At 44.8% G+C, this 20410-nt stretch overlaps 1 protein-coding gene across 2 annotated transcripts in view; it reads right to left on the minus strand.

The window, feature by feature from the left end:
* Window positions 1-1423: 1423 nt before the first annotated feature.
* The window catches only part of LOC121573339 (coiled-coil domain-containing protein 102A), a 76121-nt gene continuing 57134 nt past the window's right edge, over window positions 1424-20410 (minus strand). For both annotated transcript variants that reach the window (XM_041885229.2, XM_041885230.2), the window contains exons 7-9: window positions 9100-9270; window positions 7743-7846; window positions 1424-2932 (exon numbers count right to left, since the gene is read on the minus strand). In XM_041885229.2, coding sequence (XP_041741163.1) covers window positions 2803-2932; window positions 7743-7846; window positions 9100-9270 — 405 coding nt within the window. In that variant the 3' untranslated portion in view covers window positions 1424-2802. The remainder of the gene's footprint in view (window positions 2933-7742; window positions 7847-9099; window positions 9271-20410) is intronic.

The following is a 20410-nucleotide window of genomic DNA, read 5'->3' on the forward strand; positions in this document are numbered from 1 at the left end:
CCAACCTGCAAATGGTTGGGCAGCTGAGCGGAAATGGAAGAAAACTAGACTCCCTGCGGACCTGGCATCTTTTCACTCTCTCCTCTCTACATTTTCTTCATCTGTTTCTGCTGCTAAGGCCACTTTCTACCACTCTAAATTCCAAGCATCTGCCTCTAACCCTAGGAAGCTCTTTGCCACATTCTCCTCCCTGCTGAAGTCCTACCTGAAAAACCCAGCAGTGTTGCCGTTCTTGACACACTCAAACCGGTGTGCCTGGCACCTACTACCATACCCTGTTCAAAGGCACTTATATATTTTGTCTTGCCCATTCACCTGAATGGCACACATACACAATCCATGTCTCAATTGTCTCAAGACTTAAAAATCCTTCTTTAAACTGTCTCCTCCCCTTCATCTACACTGTTTGAAGTGGATTTAACAGGTGACATCAATAAGGGATCATAGCGTTCATCTGGATTCACCTGGTTAGTCTATGTCATGGAAAGAGCAGGTGTTCTTAATGGTTTGTACACTCAGTGTACAATCCTATGACTCATTACAGAGTTTGGGTGAATGTCACTTTATGTTACAGTACAAGAGCCAATTCAATTCAATCCACTGGCACAAATATAACAATGACACAAAATGTGCGCCATGTTGCACTGTCATACAGTAGCAACACGTTGTCTGTGTGTGGTGGAGTAGAGTTGACTGTGTAAAGCAGATGATAGTCTAACTCTCCTGAAGCACTGGTGACTTGTTTTGGTCTCTGAAGAGAGCGATTCCATTACCAAGCCTGGCAAACCTACCACTCTGACTGTCCTGCATCATCATTCATAACCTAGAGGCAGAGGGAAGGAAGAAGATAAAACAGGCTGAGTTGAATGTGGGAGAACACAGAGTCCTGAGGAGGAGGACAAGACCATGGGAGGGAAGAACAGCTCCTGTTTAGGAAGCTTCCTGTGTGATACTATCCTGCTGACAGAGGGCTGGGAGAGGAGATCCATTAGACCTAGACCTCTAAGAGACTAGACGTCGTAAGACTGATGGAACTATGGGAAACATCACTGCAGCAGGCTGGACAATACTGTGTCTGTTGAGCAGATTCCCAATGAACTGACACGAGGACCTAAACAACATCAATGGAGTTTCTCTTTTACCCTGAGATGTGAAGATATTACGTCCTGAGTTAGATGTGTCTTGTTTTTGAGGGAAACACATCTGGCTGTCTTTCATTTCACGATTCACCTCCACCTTGGCCTGAAGGTAATACTAAGCTTCTTTAACGGCACAATAGACATTCAATTGTAAACTCTGCTTACCCACTCCATGCACGTTGAGTTCATGATGGCTCTGATGTTCAGATGACCCTCTATCAAGATATTACACAGTCTTACACATACACACAATGCTCATGAAAAGAGACAAACAAAGCAAGGTCTATAATGTACACTTAACATTTATAGAGCTAAATACAAAAACACTGTGGTTTACAGATCAATTATCAAAAACAACAACATAAATAATTTGCAAATCATGATCGTTACAAATACCTTGGTCCCCATAGTAGCAGATGAGTAAGTGGGAGTGATAGCCGATGTCTTATTGCTTTCAGAATGAACAGAACAGAAAGGCCTGCACACTGAATATGCTGCCAATTATGACATTTATTGACAATGTTTCAATCCACAAAGATCTTAACCTGACGAAGACCCTTTTGGATCAAAACAGTGCAGTGCGCAGGCCTTTCTGTTCTTTTCTAGTGTATACTTCATCAGCCCAGCATCTACGTTTTTTAAGGATGTGTGTATTGACCACAAACTTTTCTTTCAGAATGAACAACCCACTATGTCGAGAGGTTAATACTGTAGGTCTAATGGATCCCCTACATAAGCACCTTGTCTCTTAGTGGTTATGGTGAGGGGACAAGGGGACATAGAGGTGAAGGGCCCTTTTTGTCCCATTATATCCAATCCCAGTCTCTCCCAAGAATACTACCTGTCCCCCATACTGGGAGGGTTTAGCTGTCTGAGGCTGAGCCCAAAATACTGATGAACTAACGATGATCCCAGGTGCCAGGCTCCAAGCACACACCCATAGCACAGTGACCTGAGGGCTAAACACCCTTCCTGTACTGAACTGTATGTACAGCTACTGATACAATTCCAACGCATTACATAACATTACCGGAACACTGCTGGAACATCACAGCTACGTCGACACCGCTTTCTCAAGTGTTTTTATACATCAGGAAGGATACTGTACAACATTCGCTGGGTGAAGTAACTCAGGATGCAAAGAGAAAGAGAAGAAAGGGTGAAAGAGGAGGCATGAGCTTTAGACCGAGGATGGGTGGCAGTGTGACTGAGAGAGTGTTTCATCACTAAGGGTGTTGTAGATATGGGAGTGATAGTGGTGATGATTGAGGTGTTGAGGACTAGAGGGCTGTAGGCTCTGGCTGTGGTGGCTTGTAACTGTAGTGCACTGTGGGTTGTACTGTAGTGTGGTAGTGTAGGGTGCTGTCAGTTGCAGTGTAGTGAGGGCTCTCTCTTGACCCCTGCTGGTTGCTCTGTAGTTCACAGGTACAGGTAGCGACAGGTGTCCATGACAACCTTGCCCATGGCAACCATGTGCCAGTGTTTGTCTCTAACAGGATGAGGCAGGTCAATAGAGATGAGTGGGTGTCAAGATCACATCTGTCCAACTATCAGTCTGTCTGTCTATGGGACTCACACGGGTGTGAAATGAAGAGCCCTAAGTCAGAGTCTGTCTGTCCATCTGTCTATCCATCAGATGGATGTCTGTGTGTCCTTCCTTTGTTCATGGGATCTGGATCTGTAGCTCCTCCTCCTCTTCGTCTGGGTCGCTGGGCAGTCCATCTGGGTTCTCCGGGCTGAACCGAGCTGACCTCATCTTCCCAAACAGGCCCGGGTTCTTCTGCCGCCTCAGTCTAGAACAGAGGAGAGGATGAGTGAGTGGACTTGAGTGAGAAGGCTACTTCAGGTTTTGATCTAAATTTTTCACAACTGGCACTTAAAGGCTCAGTGCTGTCAAAATTCTGTTTTTCCAGTAAAAGTCGGATTATTCCCTCAACAACTAAGGTAAAGCTCTTGCAGAAAATCGCTGTGATCTTAACAGTGACTGAGTAAACAAAGGCATATTTCAGGACTCTGCATTGGCTAAACAAACAATGCATAATTCACCATTGCCTAAAAGCCCAGCGCAACGGAGCTGCTTCCGTTGCCAGGTAACACTCAGTTAGCCAACAACGACCAGTTACTGAGCCACAGCTGCTATACTGGTGATCATACTACCTGGACAACAGTGAAATACTAACATTATCTCTACACAGGGAGAGGGGGGGGAGAGGAAGTGAGAGGGAGAGAGGGAGAGGGGGGGGAGTGAGAGAGAGAGAGAGAGAGAGAGAGAGAGAGAGAGAGAGAGAGAGAGAGAGAGAGAGAGAGAGGGGGGGGAGGTCTGCTCTCTACAACCCAGGTAAATTTTTTGAAATTCAGCAGAAGGTTCCCATCAGGCCTAGCAGTTATGAATCCCTCTGAGGCTCAGAGAAAAGCTTAAATTATTTATCAGCGAGCCATTTGCCAAATTGATCTTGGGCCCAAAATCATACCTGCGTGTTTGCAGTAGCCTCGGTCTGCGCCATAATGACAAAGACAAACAGGCACAAGAGAAAAGCAGACACAGTTAATTCCTTAAACCAACACACTCTATCTTTCCTGTCTGTTTCGCTCTCTCTTTACCTCTCCTTCTCTCTCTTTACCTTCTCCAGCTCCCTCCTTCTCTCTCTTTACCTTCTCCAGCTCCCTCCTTCTCTCTCTTTACCTTCTCCAGCTCCCTCCTTCTCAGCTCAACCAGCAAAGGAAACACCCCCTCACCTCACCTCAGCCCTGACAAACAACATCCTTATTAAAACTACACAACCACTCATGTTATTATGATGTGAGAGTTGAACTATTTCTAGACATTTCCGGGATAGATTGGCAGGCCTGTTCACAGTGGACCTGCACTAGTGAGCGCTGCTGTGTGTGTTGTGATGACGCATGGCTAGAATGGCTCCAGGGTGAACTGAGCCTCAGTTTAGAAAGAGAAAGAACACAGCCTCCCACACAGCCAGGGATCACTCTCTGTCAAATTAGATTATTCATCCAGGTAGAGAGAGTCAGCCTCTACGGTATGTCTACTACAGGGAAAACTCAATCCTGGCAAGTGCAGAATCTACTATGTTAAGTATTTCCAAGAAGCAGTATCTGTGTTACTGCTCTCTGTTCTCATACTCTGTGGTGTAATGCTAGCCTGGTTCCAGATCTGTTTGTGCTGTACTGTCAATGTCTATGGTCATTGACCATATACAGGAGTTAGCATGACAACACCAACAGATGTGGAATCAGGCTAGTATGATGGTGCCAGAGGCCTGGATTGACCCTCTCTGTTCCCCAGGCCACGTCAGTCTACTGGGGGACTCACTGACAGGAAAAGAGATCATTTTAATGGCGCTAAATTACACATAATATAGTGTTTTGACCACAGTCACCCACTAAATGACTAAAAGCTTTTCCATTGCCCAAACACTTAGCAAGGCCATGTTAAGGTGAGAGACAGTACATCTGGAGGAGAAGAGGGGGGAGGGGGGAGAGAGAGCGAGAGAGAGAGAGAGAGAGAGAGAGAGAGGGGGGGGAGATAGAGAAATTATACCCACTGGGCAAAAGCTGCTTGTATCAACATTGTTTCCATGTCATTTCAACAAAATAATGTAATGGGATTTGTAACACAACTTTGAACCTAAATCCAATGACATGAAATGTTTTGTTGGTTTCATGTTGAATTCACGTTAGTTGACAACTCAACTGAAATGAAATCAAAACTAGACGATTAAATTACGTCTGTGCCCAGTGGGTAGTCTGTATTTTCATGCTGTTACTATAATTAATGTATCAAACTCAGGCCCAATTGCTTTCCACAACATTGTCGACAACAAACCCTCTGCAACTAATGTATGAATGCAAAACAATCTAATCTATAAAGCCAACAGCCTTGCTAAACTGCTAATGTGTTATTTCTGTCTGTTCACAGCTGGTACAATATCAAATAGCAATGTGACACACTCCGTGGGAATATACAGTATGAAGGCTATATGTTAGAGTGAAAGGAGCGAGAAATCGAGGTTAGAAAGATCTCAAATGTCAATAAAATGCTTTCACCTTAAATCTATAGATGAAACCAATGTTTTTTTCTCCCTCGCTTTCCCTCTCTTTTCTATTGCTCCTCTCCTACTCCATCTCTTCTGTTATATAATCTACCTCTCAGATCATGTTAAACCCACTAACGCGGCTCCTCAGAAAACACACAAGCTGGGAGGAGGAGAACTTGAAATGGCAGCACACACAATGTGCTGTCAACCTCCACAGCTCTAAATTGGGGCTGTGCGTGTTAAGCCTCTCACTGTTCAGCCAGAGAGTTGTGCTAATAACATTGGTGCTCTACAACCTGCATCACATTTGAAGTCTGAATTGGCTCCCTGATTGCGCTAAACAGACAAGCCTGCTACAGTGAAGGGAAATCAATAGAAAAGAACATGCTTTATTTGATCCACTTTCAAATTGCCTTCAGAGAGCCTAGTATTTAGAGATCTGAATGTCCTGCCGGTCCATGAAAGATAACACAACACACAGAAAGAAAAACACCCCTTCTTACCACATGCACATGCATTCCCATCACATGCACACATTTTCCTGAAAAGTTTTTGTGGACAATTAAGCTGCCAGTCTTCAGACCAGAGGGGTATACTAATACAAAGTAGGATCAATGAATTAGCCAGCAAGTTAGCTGGCTAACACATTGATTCTGCTTTGTAGAATAGGCCTACCCCTCAGCCATAGAAGTGGCTAGTTGTTTATGTCCAGTGTGACAGATTGGAGCGGCACTGTATCACAAAGCCTAAAGGCCAGATCCTGGTGTAAAGATGCCTCACATGACATCACCACACCTCCGGATCAGGACCTTTCTGTTTTAACAACGTTCTGACAGCGCCATGGCAACAGCGTTACAATAACGTCCCCCATTGCTAGAGACCTTTCTCATGGTGGCTAGCAGTTGTCTGTCTGTCTGTATGTCTCTCTGTTGTGTTCATCTCTTATCTCCCTCTCCATTTCTCCCAGGCCATTATAGCCACACGCTTCAGTGCCCCGCCATCTGCATCTCACCCCTGACCCTAGGCCTGTTAACAAACCCGGGGGTTAAAGGTCATGTGTGTATGGGCTATGTGGAGTATGTTTGTATGTGTGCGTGTGTGTGTGGCATTGAGCATGTGTGCACAGGATTAGACGATCCACAGAGAATTGATTGATAAATCGATGTGAAGGATGGACTTTTAACAAGCTACACTCACACACACACACACACACAATACTGGCAGTCCGAGAATGCAACAGAGGTTTTCCCAGATCACCTGGCCTGGTCTGATGTATTGATTTAGACATTAGCTGGAGCTGGAAGACCACTATTACTATTTATATCTCAGACAGACAAGCTGGGACGTGGTGGGAACTATTCCCCTGGTTAAAGGGATAGTGCGACATTTTGGCAATTATGTTTTTCTACTTCCCCAGAGTCAGATGAACTCATGGATACCATTTTATGTCTCTGCATGCAGTTTGAAGGAAGGTGTAGGTTGTTTCTGGAGCCATTGCTAACTAGCGTTTGCGCAATCACTGGAAGTCTATAGGAACAGCTAGCATGCTAGTTCATCTGACTCTTGGTGAGTAGAAAAAAGGGCTTTATTACCAAAATGTCACACTATCCCTTTAAAGAACCATGGGGAGAGGGAGTGTGAGAGGGATCAAAGAAAGCATTACATATGTCTGGAAAAGACGGGAGAGAACGAAATGACAGAAAGAGAGAGAGGAGTGACAGGATAGTAAAATAGCCTTGGGAGAGGTAGTGGACAACAACTAAATCTCAAAATCCTTTATCCATTAATATTGCATTTTTTGGAACCATTAATATACCCACTCCTATCCAGCTACATCCTGTGCATTAGGGTTAATGTGGTTTGAGCAAGTTCATCCACATCCAGTACAGTGTTATAATAGGAGCCTGATGGGGCCTGACTCCCTCACTGTTCCAGGTCTGTCAGGGCTCCATGAGGCCGTGTGTGTGTGTGTTCCTAAAGGCGTTTCCATGCCAACACGCCTGTCACTCATCTGCTAAGCTACAGGGGGCCAGCACCGCTGTGCAGCACGCAGGCTCTGTGTTACTACGGTAAACTGTGGCTGGGCGGCCCGCGATTGGCTGTCGGTGGGCATGAGCTGGGACACGGGTGGAATGATAAGGCAGAGAGTGAGAGAGAGAGAGAGAGAGAGAGAGAGAGCTGTGGGAGAGGAGGTCTAGTAGACAGACTGGCCTAGTATGAACATGGGGCTGCCTGCCTGACAAACTAAGACACAAGCCTCACAGTGGGCTAATCTCCTCCAGCTAAGATACCTGGGAGAACTAGAGTTTATAACACGAGCATGGCAGCCATATAGTACACTGTCTGATTAAACATCATACCCTTCTCAGTGGTCTTTGGTAGTGTATGACAATGTGTGAATGTGTGCTTTTCTTGCATGTAGATAAATGTAGGTAGAGTGTGTGTGAGAGCATATATGAGAGGAGTGTATTTGTGCGTGTGTGTGTATGTGTGAGAGAGCATATGATAAGTGTGTGTGTGCGTGAGTGCGCGCGTGTGTCAGAATCAGTCGTACCGGGACTGCAGATGTTCCAGTTGGACCTGGAGGTTCTCTGACTGTTCCACCTGCTCATCCAGAGACCGCTGTAGCTTCCTGGTCTGGTTATGGGCCTCATCCAGCTGGGAGGGAGGGGGGGGGAGGGAGGGAGGGAGGGAGGGAGGGAGGGAGGGAGGGAGGGAGGGAGGGAGGGAGGGAGGGAGGGAGGGAGGGAGGGAGGGAGCGAGCGAGCGAGGTGGGGGAGGGAGGAGAACGTGAGAGAGAGAAGTCGATCATTGCAAATCAGTCACACCAGACTTCAAAACCCAGAATCAGTATTCAATCAAAATCCTAAATACTCAACATTGACAAGCATTTACTGACAGTGTGTACAGTATGTGCACAGTATCTGCTGTATCTACAGTGCCCCCCATTATTGTTGGGACAGTGAAGCATTTTTTCTTATTTTGTCTCTATACTCCAAAAGCTTGGATTTGAAATCAAACAATGACAATGAAGTTAAAGTGCAGACTGTCAGCTTTAATATGATGGTATTTCCATCCATATCGGGTGAATGGCTTAGAAATTACAGCACATTTTGTACATAGTGCCCCCATTTTAGGGGAGCAAAAGTATTGGAACAAATTCACTTATATGTGTATTAAAGTAGCAAAAAAGTTAAGTATTTTGTTCCATATTCATAGCACACAATGGCTACATCAAGCTTGTGACACTACACATGTTTGTTTTGGTTGTTTTAGATTATTTTGTGCCCAATAGAAATGAATGGTAAATAATGTATTGTGTCATTTTGGAGTCACTTTGAAAATAGAATGTTTCTAAATACTTCTACATTAATTTGGATGCTACCATGATTACAGATAATCCTGAATGAATCTCGAATAATGACAAGTGAGAAAGTTACAAACGCACAAATCTCACACCCCCAAGACAGCAGTGTTTTGGGACAGTGTGATATTTGTGCGTCTGTAACTTTCTCACTCATAATTTTTCACGATTCATTCAGGATTATCCATCATCATGAAAGCATCCACATTCATGTAGAAGTGTATTCATTGCGTGCTATACATATGGGACTAAATACGTTTTACTACTTTAATACAATTAAGTGAATTGGTCCCAATACTTTTGCTCCCCTAAAATGGGGGGACTATGTACAAAAGGTGCTGTAATTTCTAAACGGACATGGATGGAAATACCCTCATATTAAAGCTGACAGTCTGAACTTTAACCTCAAAGTGATTGTTTGATTTAAACTCCAACATTTTGAAGTATAGAGCCAAAAGAAGAAAGAAATGCTTCACTCTCCCAATAGTTACAGAAGGAACTGTATGTGTATCCCTGTATAAATGAATGTGTATATGTTGGTGCTCACCTCGTCCTCCGCCTGACCCAGTTCTTTCTTCAGCTCCTCCACCCTCAGCCTCAGCTTCTTCACCTCTGTCTCGTGCTGCTCCACCCGCCGGTTGGCGTGGGCCAGCTCGGCCATCTTGTCCTGGTACTGCTTCTTCACCTTGGCGTGGATGTGGCGCACGTCTGCCAACTCCTGAGGAGCAGAAGGGGAAGGGTCAGGGTCAGACAGCTAGTCTGGATTTAAATCGGACCTCGGGCCAGTTAAGTACTGTCGCTTATATGTGAATTTCAGTTTCAAGCATGACGGATGGGTGTTGGATGAGCGTCGGATGCCGTTGGGTGAAATTAGAGTATATTCCCTAGTAGCAGATCTTCCAGGAGATTCCTTGTGAGTTGAGTGAGTTTCTCTGGTCTTTGTTCTGCTAGACATCACTGCTACTGTTCGTTAGAGCATTGAAGATCTGATCAATAATGGAAGTGCTTCTTCAGGAGCGCTTTTAACACATTCACACAATAGAGAAGTACAGATTCCCATTGAAAGTAAACATACTGTGCCAGGAAAAGCTTGTGCCGAGCTGAACGCTTACGAACCATTACCAATACAGCAAGAATAAAGAACACCAATTAAACATAAAGAAAACCTTGAAACACTTGAACTGGACTGACCACCTGCACTGACTCGTCACACCTTAGCACAGATGCACTCACTCATGCACACATCCACACAGATCTACACACACACACACACACACACACACACACACACACACACACACACACACACACACACACACACACACACACACACAATCACATATACATTCATGCTACACACACATATCAACTGCTGCTACCAGACTCTTATTATGATTGCTAAATACTGGACAGTTTGAACACTTGTCCCCCAATCCCCCCTTCCCCAAAACAGGTGTAAATATTGGACAATAAATTGTAACTTCCTGTTTTATATTTACCGGTATGCTAAAATGTTTATTCTGTTCTACTGAGCCATTTACTTTATGTTCATATTCTTATCTTTTATTATTTCTTATTGTTGTTGCATTGTCGAAAACAATAACGTGTATACCACGTGTATCCCGCACATTAGACTAATACAACTTGAAACTTGAAAAAGAGAAGACAACCACAAAGAAAACCATGTTCACAGATCTCAGATGAGTTGAGCATGTCTCTAATTTCTCTGCTTTGCATTGAACAGTCAGAGTGCAATCTTGACTTAATCATCACTGTCATCATTACCATCAGTTGAGTTCTCCTGAGGATTCTCCTGTATGATCAGGGCAGAACAGCATGTACTACTGTTTTACAAGGCCAGAGAAATCAAACAGGAGTGAGGGAGAAGGACAAGAAATGGAGGGAGAGAGGGAAGGAGGAAGGGAGGGAGGGAAGGAGAAATGAAGGAACAGAGGGGAGAGAGTGAGGGAAGGAGTGAAAGACGGAAGGAAGGAAGGACGGAAGGAAGGAAGGAAGGAAGGAAGGAAGGAAGGGAGGGAGGGAGGAAGGAAGGAAGGGAGGGAGGGAGGGAGGGAGGGAGGGAGGGAGGGAGGGAGGAAGGATGGAAGGGAGGGAGGGAGGGAGGGAGGGAGGGAGGGAGGGAGGGAGGGAGGGAGGGAGGGAGGGAGGATGGAAGGGAGGGAGGGAGGGAGGGAGGGAGGGAGGGAGGGAGGGAGGGAGGGAGGGAGGGGGGTAAGGGGGGCGTTGGTATTCCCTAGGCGTTGGTATTCCCTAGCTGCATAGCGAAGCACTCGAGCAGCCCTGGCTAGATGAGCTGTCCTATTGAAACAGAATGGTATCGATTCAGTGCTCCAGCCCTCCACTTAACAGGAAGGGAAAAAACACTACTTCAAAAAAAAAACACAACAACAAAGGGAGGAAGTTGAAGTTTGCAGTTGAGGTTATAACCTGTGTAACCAATGCCTCAGTCCGCCACTGGCAGTGTGATATGCCTACTACCGTATGCCCAATCGATGTAGGGCCAAGTCAGAAAATAGCTTTCTCAAACGTATTCTTTCCTAAGAATCATTGACACCTTTAAATAAAAATGTCAATCTACCACCGACACATTCATAAACACTGTCATCACTATCACCGACACGTTCATAAACACAAGTCATCACTATCATATTCAAAACCTCTCTAATAGGGCTGTGCCAGACAAAAAATAATCTTGGTCGACCGAGAGTTGTCGGTTCTTTCGACCAATCGATTGGTCAAAATGTCAAAATGTGTATTTTTTCATATATATACACATCCTGTGTTTTAATCAAATCAACTACAGTGGGGAGAACAAGTATTTGATACACTGCCGATTTTGCAGGTTTTCCTACTTACAAAGCATGTAGAGGTCTGTAATTTTTATCATAGGTACACTTCAACTGTGAGAGACGGAATCTAAAACAAAAATCCAGAAAATCACATTGTATGATTTTTAAGTAATTCATTTGCATTTTATTGCATGACATAAGTATTTGATCACCTACCAACCAGTAAGAATTACGGCTCTCACAGACCTGTTAGTTTTTCTTTAAGAAGCCCTCCTGTTCTCCACTCATTACCTGTATTAACTGCACCTGTTTGAACTCGTTACCTGTATAAAAGACACCTGTCCACACACTCAATCAAACAGACTCCAACCTCTCCACAATGGCCAAGACCAGAGAGCTGTGTAAGGACATCAGGGATAAAATTGTAGACCTGCACAAGGCTGGGATGGGCTACAGGACAATAGGCAAGCAGCTTGGTGAGAAGGCAACAACTGTTGGCGCAATTATTAGAAAATGGAAGAAGTTCAAGATGACGGTCAATCACCCTCAGTCTGGGGTTCCATGTAAGATCTCACCTCGTGGGGCATCAATGATCATGAGGAAGGTGAGGGATCAGCCCAGAACTACACGGCAGGACCTGGTCAATGACCTGAAGAGAGCTGGGACCACAGTCTCAAAGAAAACCATTAGTAACACACTACGCCGTCATGGATTAAAATCCTGCAGCGCACGCAAGGTCCCCCTGCTCAAGCCAGCGCATGTCCAGGCCCATCTGAAGTTTGCCAATGACCATCTGGATGATCCAGAGGAGGAATGGGAGAAGGTCATGTGGTCTGATGAGACAAAAATAGAGCTTTTTGGTCTAAACTCCACTCGCAGTGTTTGGAGGAAGAAGAAGGATGAGTACAACCCCAAGAACACCATCCCAACCGTGAAGCATGGAGGTGGAAACATCATTCTTTGGGGATGCTTTTCTGCAAAGGGGACAGGACGACTGCACCGTATTGAGGGGAGGATGGATGGGGCCATGTATCGCGAGATCCTGGCCAACAACCTCCTTCCCTCAGCAAGAGCATTGAAGATGGGTCGTGGCTGGGTCTTCCAGCATGACAACGACCCGAAACACACAGCCAGGGCAACTAAGGAGTGGCTCCGTGAGAAGCATCTCAAGGTCCTGGAGTAGCCTAGCCAGTCTCCAGACCTGAACCCAATAGAAAATCTTTGGAGGGAGCTGAAAGTCCATATTGCCCAGCGACAGCCCCGAAACCTGAAGTATCTGGAGAAGGTCTGTATGGAGGAGTGGGCCAAAATCCCTGCTGCAGTGTGTGCAAACCTGGTCAAGAACTACAGGAAACGTATGATCTCTGTAATTGCAAACAAAGGTTTCTGTACCAAATATTAAGTTCTGCTTTTCTGTTGTATCAAATACTTATGTCATGCAATAAAATGCAAATTAATTACTTAAAAATCATACAATGTGATTTTCTGGATTTTTGTTTTAGATTCCGTCTCTCACAGTTGAAGTGTACCTATGATAAAAAATTACAGACCTCTACATGCTTTGTAAGTAGGAAAACCTGCAAAATCGGCAGTGTATCAAATACTTGTTCTCCCCACTGTATATGCACTGGGTTTGTCTGATGCTTTAAGAGCACTGTTTGATGAAATAATTAAGACACACAGATGCCTAGAGGGAGTCCGACCGCAATTGATTTGATTGTGCCGGGCCTGGCTCAGACTTGCTGCGCTGTGTTAAAAAAAAAAAGACAGCGAGTGACTTTGTGACTAGCACCCGCTGTCTCTCTCCTCCCTGCTGCATTATCCACCACAGAACATCAACAGTCTTTATTACACTGTCTGTGTTGCTGAAGCTGCAACATAATTACAGCCATTTCTGACTGAAAAGTTTTTTTTTGTTGTTTTTTTTTAATTTTTTATACTGGCCCCCCGTGGGAATCGAACCCACAACCTGGCACTGCAAACGCCATGCTCTACCAACTGAGCTACACAAAGCTATTCCCTCAACCCTTGCTCTCTTTACGTGACACATGTATGCATCGCATGCACGTGACCAAAAGAGCCTGAACTATAGCATATCATAATCATATTAATACATTGGTTTTAACAAACTCCGAACACGTGACAGCAAAATGGATGCAGATGACGTGACAAATAAACTTGAAACGGGGGAATGTTTGGTTTCTCAGGAGGTAAAGGGGAAGTCAGATGTGTGGAATGAATTGGACTAGTTGTGGAAAAATCAGACAGGGTCTTTTTTTGCTACTGCTCAACTAAATAAATATCGGTCGACCAACAGCCTATCGACCAAACAATCGACCAGTCGACTAAATGGGGTCAGCCATGCTCTCTAACCATACTGTCACTGACAAATCATCTTCTTCACTAGCCTATGTCACTAGATAGAACCAGAGAAGTGGAAGAAGGGAGGAATATTCAGGGAGGCCATGGACGCACAACAGGGGAAATACATCCATTGCCACCCCATTGGTCTCAGCGGGCCGATTGAGTTCTTGATTAAAGGTGAATTATTGATGTGTTTCTGTGGCTTTCATGTGTTCTGTCAGGCTGGCTATGGCTCCCACAGTGACTGTCGCCTGACCTGTACACTAGGTCACACACAGAGACACTTTAAATCCACACAGCCAAGTTAGAGTGACAACAGAGAGAGGGTGAAGCGCTGTGTACAGGAGAAGAGAGAGAAAGAGAGAGAGCGAGAGAGAGAGAGAGAGAAGGAGCGAGATTAGAGGGAGCACGTGGTTCATTAATAATTCAATGCGATAATCAAGTGTCCAGACTGTGTGAAAACACATGCATGATGTGGCTCCCACAGCTCCCAGTACTGCCAAGACTAGACTGGATGAGGGGACACACACAAACACACTCACTCCTGTAAAAATCCCTTGAATCCCCAGACCACCTGGAGAGACATGTTCCTTGATGCTTGACTCTTTGTTTTATAGGTCACATCAATGGAGGACACGGTCTACTTCTACAGCCCCATCTGGGAGTCCCAGTATAGTAATACAGTTAACCCTGGAGCATGACTACCATTGCATGACTCGAGGATGACTCGCTATTTTCCATTGTATCTTTATTTACTTTTTTCTTACTGATTTTCATTTCTAATACAACCCCATCCTTGATAAAAAAAATTACTGATTGTCGCTGCGTTGACAATCTTGATCATTTTTTTAGGATTTTAATATTGTTCATGAATCATTCCATTTCCAAAGTACATTTTAGCAATAGTGTATGTACATTCTTATCTCATGCCAATAAAGCAACTTGAAATGTAAATTGATTACTATTGTACAGCATGTAGAACAGCACTATCTGGCCCGGAGACTGTGTGTGTGTTGTGATAGTGGAGGAGGCACTGTAAACAGGCAGATGATTTACAATACAATATCAAGGTTTTGAAAAACCTCAAAATGAACAATGTAACCACAAACTAGCCTAAATAATAATAACATTGTATCTTTGATCAAACTAAAAGGATCAGGCCTGTTCGTAGTAGTGGTGGTACAGTGACAATATTAGCAGTAGGTGGTGTACTTTGAGCAGGAAATCCCCAGTCATATATGACCTCATTAAGCGGATGATTGTTTGGTTGATTGATATGAGATGTGATAGGGGTTAAGTGGAGGGGTCGTAAGGTCTGGATTGATACTAAATACATAGAGATAGAGACAGGGAGAATGCCCTCATCAAGTGCCTAGTTCAGACAAAGGAAGAGAGGGAGACACAGGGGAAATGAGAGGGGGGATGGATGGAGAGATGGAAAAAGAGGGAGAGGGGTAAGGGAGGGGTTGTGAGCATGAATAAACATGACAGAGGTGAAGATTAAGAACAAAGGGAATTTTCAGAAAGAAAAAGCGACATAAAAAAGAGAAAAGTGGGGAAGAAAAGACGACAGTGCGATATCCAAGAGAAGAAAAAGAGAGTGCACTCAGAAACGCATGACATCACTGAATCACATTATCTGACAAAGAACCACTTCAGAGTTTGGAACTTGGAAGTCAGTGAGATGCAGCAGAATCAGACAGCATTCTCTACTTTTGGATTGAAAGTTTCATTCAGCTTTAATGTGGGTCTGAGTGTCCTCTGTGAAGGAGTGCTTCAATAAAGAGAGAAGAGAGTCACCGGCTAAGAGCTGAGTCTACATAAAACATGAGGCAGACTGACGAATGATCTATGATGATGAAGGTACTCACTGAAGGTGAGGTGAGAGATGGAGATTTCGCACTCGAACCGATTCACAGACACACTGCTGGGAGTGTGTGACACGCCCATGCACACACACACTGGAAGGATTCTGTCCAAGAAGCACATAAAATGTAACACACAGATGACGAGCCATGCAATGACCCATGTAGAAAACACCTTTACAGATTTTTCATACCAAGCTTGACAGAAGCACGCATGAACAGTAAGACACCCCAGCCCCATAGCCAATCAGTACATAAATAAAGAGGGGTAGATTGGTTGGAGGGAGCTAGATATAGAGGGGTGTCACGCAAGGCTAGCTGTTAAATGTTTCTCCTTGACTGGCTCCAAGACCCTGAAATCTGCCATAACATCTGCTCCACTGCACTGAAATAAAGAGACACGCCACACACACAAAATAAATACACTACACACACACTACACAAAATACACTACACACACACTTACATTAACATGAAGACACCTCACACAGAACGACAAACACATAGTGAACAGCCAAGATGGAGAACGAGTAAAAAGCTATAAGCACACACACATTATTCACACATTATCTCATTCACCCACTCCCTTTTCCCCTCCTCCTCTACCATTATCATATTTTCATACATATTGAGACCCACACATACTGTGGTCATGCATACACACACACACACACACACACACACACACACACACACACACACACAGATAGCTAAAGACAGAGATAGACACATAGGCCTACACACACACAAAAAAAAATTATTGTTCAGAAATCACTCCACTTTCCCCTCCTTCACTACTAGTTTCATAAAATGTATTATAATATTCATTTAGACCCACATACTGCACACCCTCCCAATCCACATACACACACACAGACACACAGACACACACACACTGGATAGTGGAATTGGGTTGATTATGAGGCTGCCTGAGGGAGTGGAGCCTATTGCAATGCTCCAGTACGATTGGTCAGGATTAGATCAAGTCTATGGAGATGGGAGAGCGGGAGGGAGAGAGAAGATAGTGAGAGAGTGATCAATCAATGGGAAACTGGGGGCACTGGGGGGTGGTAATGGTTCCACAGTCAGCTAACGGCTCCATAAGCCTATTTCTACTGAGAGCCACTGAGCCAGGTGTGGGATTCACTGTGGCCCCCTAGAGGAACCAAAGAGCTGCCAGAGGGAACACCTACCCTCCCGTCTACACCTCCGCCAGACAGCCTGCCTGCTCACACAGTTCCCTGGGGTGTGTTCAGCAAGACACAACATTTTGGAACGGTCGACAATGTTTGGCAACTGAACGTTGGACATGGGTACTGTCTATACCTGCCATTCTACAGATGGATCCAACTGGGCTGGTAAATACAGTCTTAAAGGCTAGACAGCCTAAACCAGTTTGCCCTGGACCATACCTATCACAGTGTACAATTCAGTTCGCAGCCTGCAATATCCATCACTAAATATCTGTAATATTTTCAAAGCAAACACTTAGTCATAATATAGCGAAAGCTCTCCCTCTGCCTAGGAGACTTCCTAAGGCGATAATAAACACACACACAACTCCCAAGTAGACCTGGCCCCGACCCGGGTTGCCCCTGTGTAGGATAGCAGAGCCCAACTGCAGTAACTGAGGGAGCAGGTGCATGGCCTTGGGGTCACTACCTGCAACTACTGGAGTTAATCTCCCCATGCACCTGGCAACGGAGCAAACTCATTACCCTGGCCACGTCCCGGCCCTACAACACCTGCCCCAGCCGCCCACTCCTTGGCCAATCCTCCTTTTCTCTCCTGCTTCTCTCTTCAATACTGGTGCTCCTCCTCACCATCCTCAAAGCTTTTACTCCTCTACAATAGTACTGCTCTGCTCTGTTCTCTTCCACATCCATACCACTATGATCGCCCCCTTCCATATAAACACATACCCTTCTCCTCTAACCTTCATTTCACCTCTCCTTTCCCTCTAGTCCTGTTCCCCTCCTCCCTTTCTCATAAATATATTTTGCTGACCCTCGCCCTGTAGTGTACCTCTCTCAACCTCCTCCTCCTCCTCTCCTCCCCCTCTCTCCTCATAGCTGAGAATAAATGTCAGGTTAAAAAGCCGCTCCTTGGGGAGAGGGAAGGAAGGTAGGTCTGTCCTGTCAGAGCACACATCTGGGCAGATTTTCCCCTTTCGCTCTCTTTTGCGCTCTCTCTCTCTCTGTCACACACAGACACGTTTATCTCAGTCGTCCAGCCTGAAAAGCATGTTCCCTCAAACTACCTCAGTTTCTGCATGGTATCAGTAAAATGCCTTCCTCCATGTTTCCCTCTCTGCTTCTCCTGCTCACATTTATAGTACAGCAGTTATTTTTGCCCTTCACACACACAGCAACACATACACAGACAAACACCCCCCCCCCAAACACCCCCACCCCCCCTCGCTCTCTCTACAATCTCCTGTACCTGCTCTGCGTCCCTTGTCGGACTCAGTGCCACTCCTGCTCTCTCTCTCAGCCTTAATGACGTTGGTCTCTGTTCTGCCTGTGAACTGCTGCATTAGCTCCCAGGCTCATAAATAAGCCATCCAGGCAAGCAGTAATGGAGTCATTTACACTGAGCACAGGCCACATGGCCTCCCTGCAACTAATAGGCCTGTTTAGGCTGAATGGACTTCAGGGAGAACTGCATCACACTGAATGATGTCCACTGGTTCTGCTCTGACACACTGGAGACACACACAAAGGTTACATCCTGTATGCTGTAGCATGTTCTTCCTCTCTGTCACAGCATGTTCACATTCAGACGCACTTGTCATGCAAGGTTGTGCATGCTATGGATTAACAATAAGCATGAATTAAGTATTAGAGGGAGGAGGAGAGCGAGGAAGGGGAGGGTGAGGCGGTGAGAGAGATGGGGATATGAAATAGAAGACTCCCTCACGGAAAGCACAGCAGGTCCAAATGGAAAAGTACTGAAACAGGAGCCCTGAATCTGAGGAACAAGACAAATAATTTCACACTAACTAACCCCAGATGCTATAACCACACGCCAGGAGAACTCATTTACATACACACGCACATGCACGCACAGAACAACAACAAAACAAAGAATGTGGGTACCGGTACACACACACACAAACGCAAACACCGCAACACAAACACATACATATGAAGCGTATCACCCTCAATGAAACACACACATTTCAAACCCATGCAACAGACTTGTGATGATAATGAAGCTAACTAACTAATGTAACCTGTTAACCAGCACCAACAATATGAGAGAGTCAGTCCATTATTCAGGCAGAGCAGATGAGCAGTGTGTATGGGCTCATTAATCAGTGTGATTGGTGAGCGGTCAGGTTTTATTCCTGGAGATGGGAGGGGGGGCTAGGGGGTGACATCTGTAGGGTAGAGCAGGGGCAGCTGTTTCAGGAGGGGGTGAGGGGGTTGATGTATTGTCCCTATAGGCTGCAGCTGCATTGAATGGAGGGAGGGAGGGTGGAGAGGTTTGGTTGGGTTTACTTGTGTTGAGAAAGATAAAGAGAGAGAGAGAGAGACAGAGAGAGGGAGAGACATAGAGAGAGAGAGAGAGAGAGAGAGAGAGAGAGAGAGAGAGAGAGAGAGAGAGAGAGAGAGAGAGAGAGAGAGAGAGAGAGAGAGAGAGAGACTGCTGCAGTACTCCTGCAGCTCTGTCGCATGCTGGGTATGTACATAGTCAATGGTAGGCTTCGAGGGGACTCCTACGGTAGGTACACCTATAGTTCATCTCTTGGCAGTAGTACTGTAGACTACTTTATCAGTGACCTCAACCCAGAGTCTCTCAAAGCGTTCACAGTCAGCCCACTGACACCCCTATCAGATCACAGCAAAATCACAGTCTACTTGAACAGAGCAATACTCAATCATGAGGCATCAAAGCCAAAGGAATGCAATAGATTTATATATAGGAAGGAAAGTAGTGTGGAAACCTACCAAAAACAATTAGGCAACAACAAATTCAATCCCTTTTAGACAACTTCCTGGACAAAACGTTTCACTGTAATAGTGAAGGTGTAAACTTGGCAGTAGAAAACCTAAACAGTATATTTGAACTCTCAGCTTCCCTATCAAATCTAAAAACGTCAAGCAGAAAACCTAAGAAAATTAACAACAATGACAAATGGTTTGATGAAAAATGCTAAAACCTAAGAAAGAATTTGAGAAACCTATCCATCCAAAAATATAAGAGACCCAGAAAACCTGAGCCTACGCCTTCACTATGGTGAATCACTAAAACAATACAGAAATACACTACGGAAAAAGAAGGAACAGCATGTCAGAAATCAGCTCAATGTAATTGAAGAATCCATAGAGGCTAACCACTTCTGGGAAAATTGGAAAACACTAAACAAACAACAACACGAAGAGTTATCTATCCAAAATGGAGATGTATGGATAAACCCCTTCTCCAATCTTTTTGGCTCTATTACAAAGAACAAACAGCAAAAACATATACATGATCAAATACAAATCTTAGAATAAACTATTAAAGACTACCAGAACCCACTGGATTCTCCAATTGTGACTTGTTACAGGAAACTAGGCGTATGTTGCGCATCACTACTTCACAGGAGCGCCATTTTTGGGCAGAAATGCCTTCTGGAACATGTGAACTTTGATGTGCCTTAATAACAAACTTGTATGCCATCTGTAAATACGAATACAATTGTTAAATCACAAGCCTAGTTGGTTTAGCCATGGAAAAAGACAGCAACCTTCCCGCTAGCCATGATTGGCAGAGATAATGAGTGTGCTGGACATGCCGAGAGATGAGTTTGGATTGGTCTGCCATGTAGCGC

This window comes from Coregonus clupeaformis, unplaced genomic scaffold (genome assembly GCF_020615455.1).
Source record: "Coregonus clupeaformis isolate EN_2021a unplaced genomic scaffold, ASM2061545v1 scaf0416, whole genome shotgun sequence".
In the NCBI taxonomy this organism is placed as follows: Eukaryota; Metazoa; Chordata; class Actinopteri; order Salmoniformes; family Salmonidae; genus Coregonus; species Coregonus clupeaformis.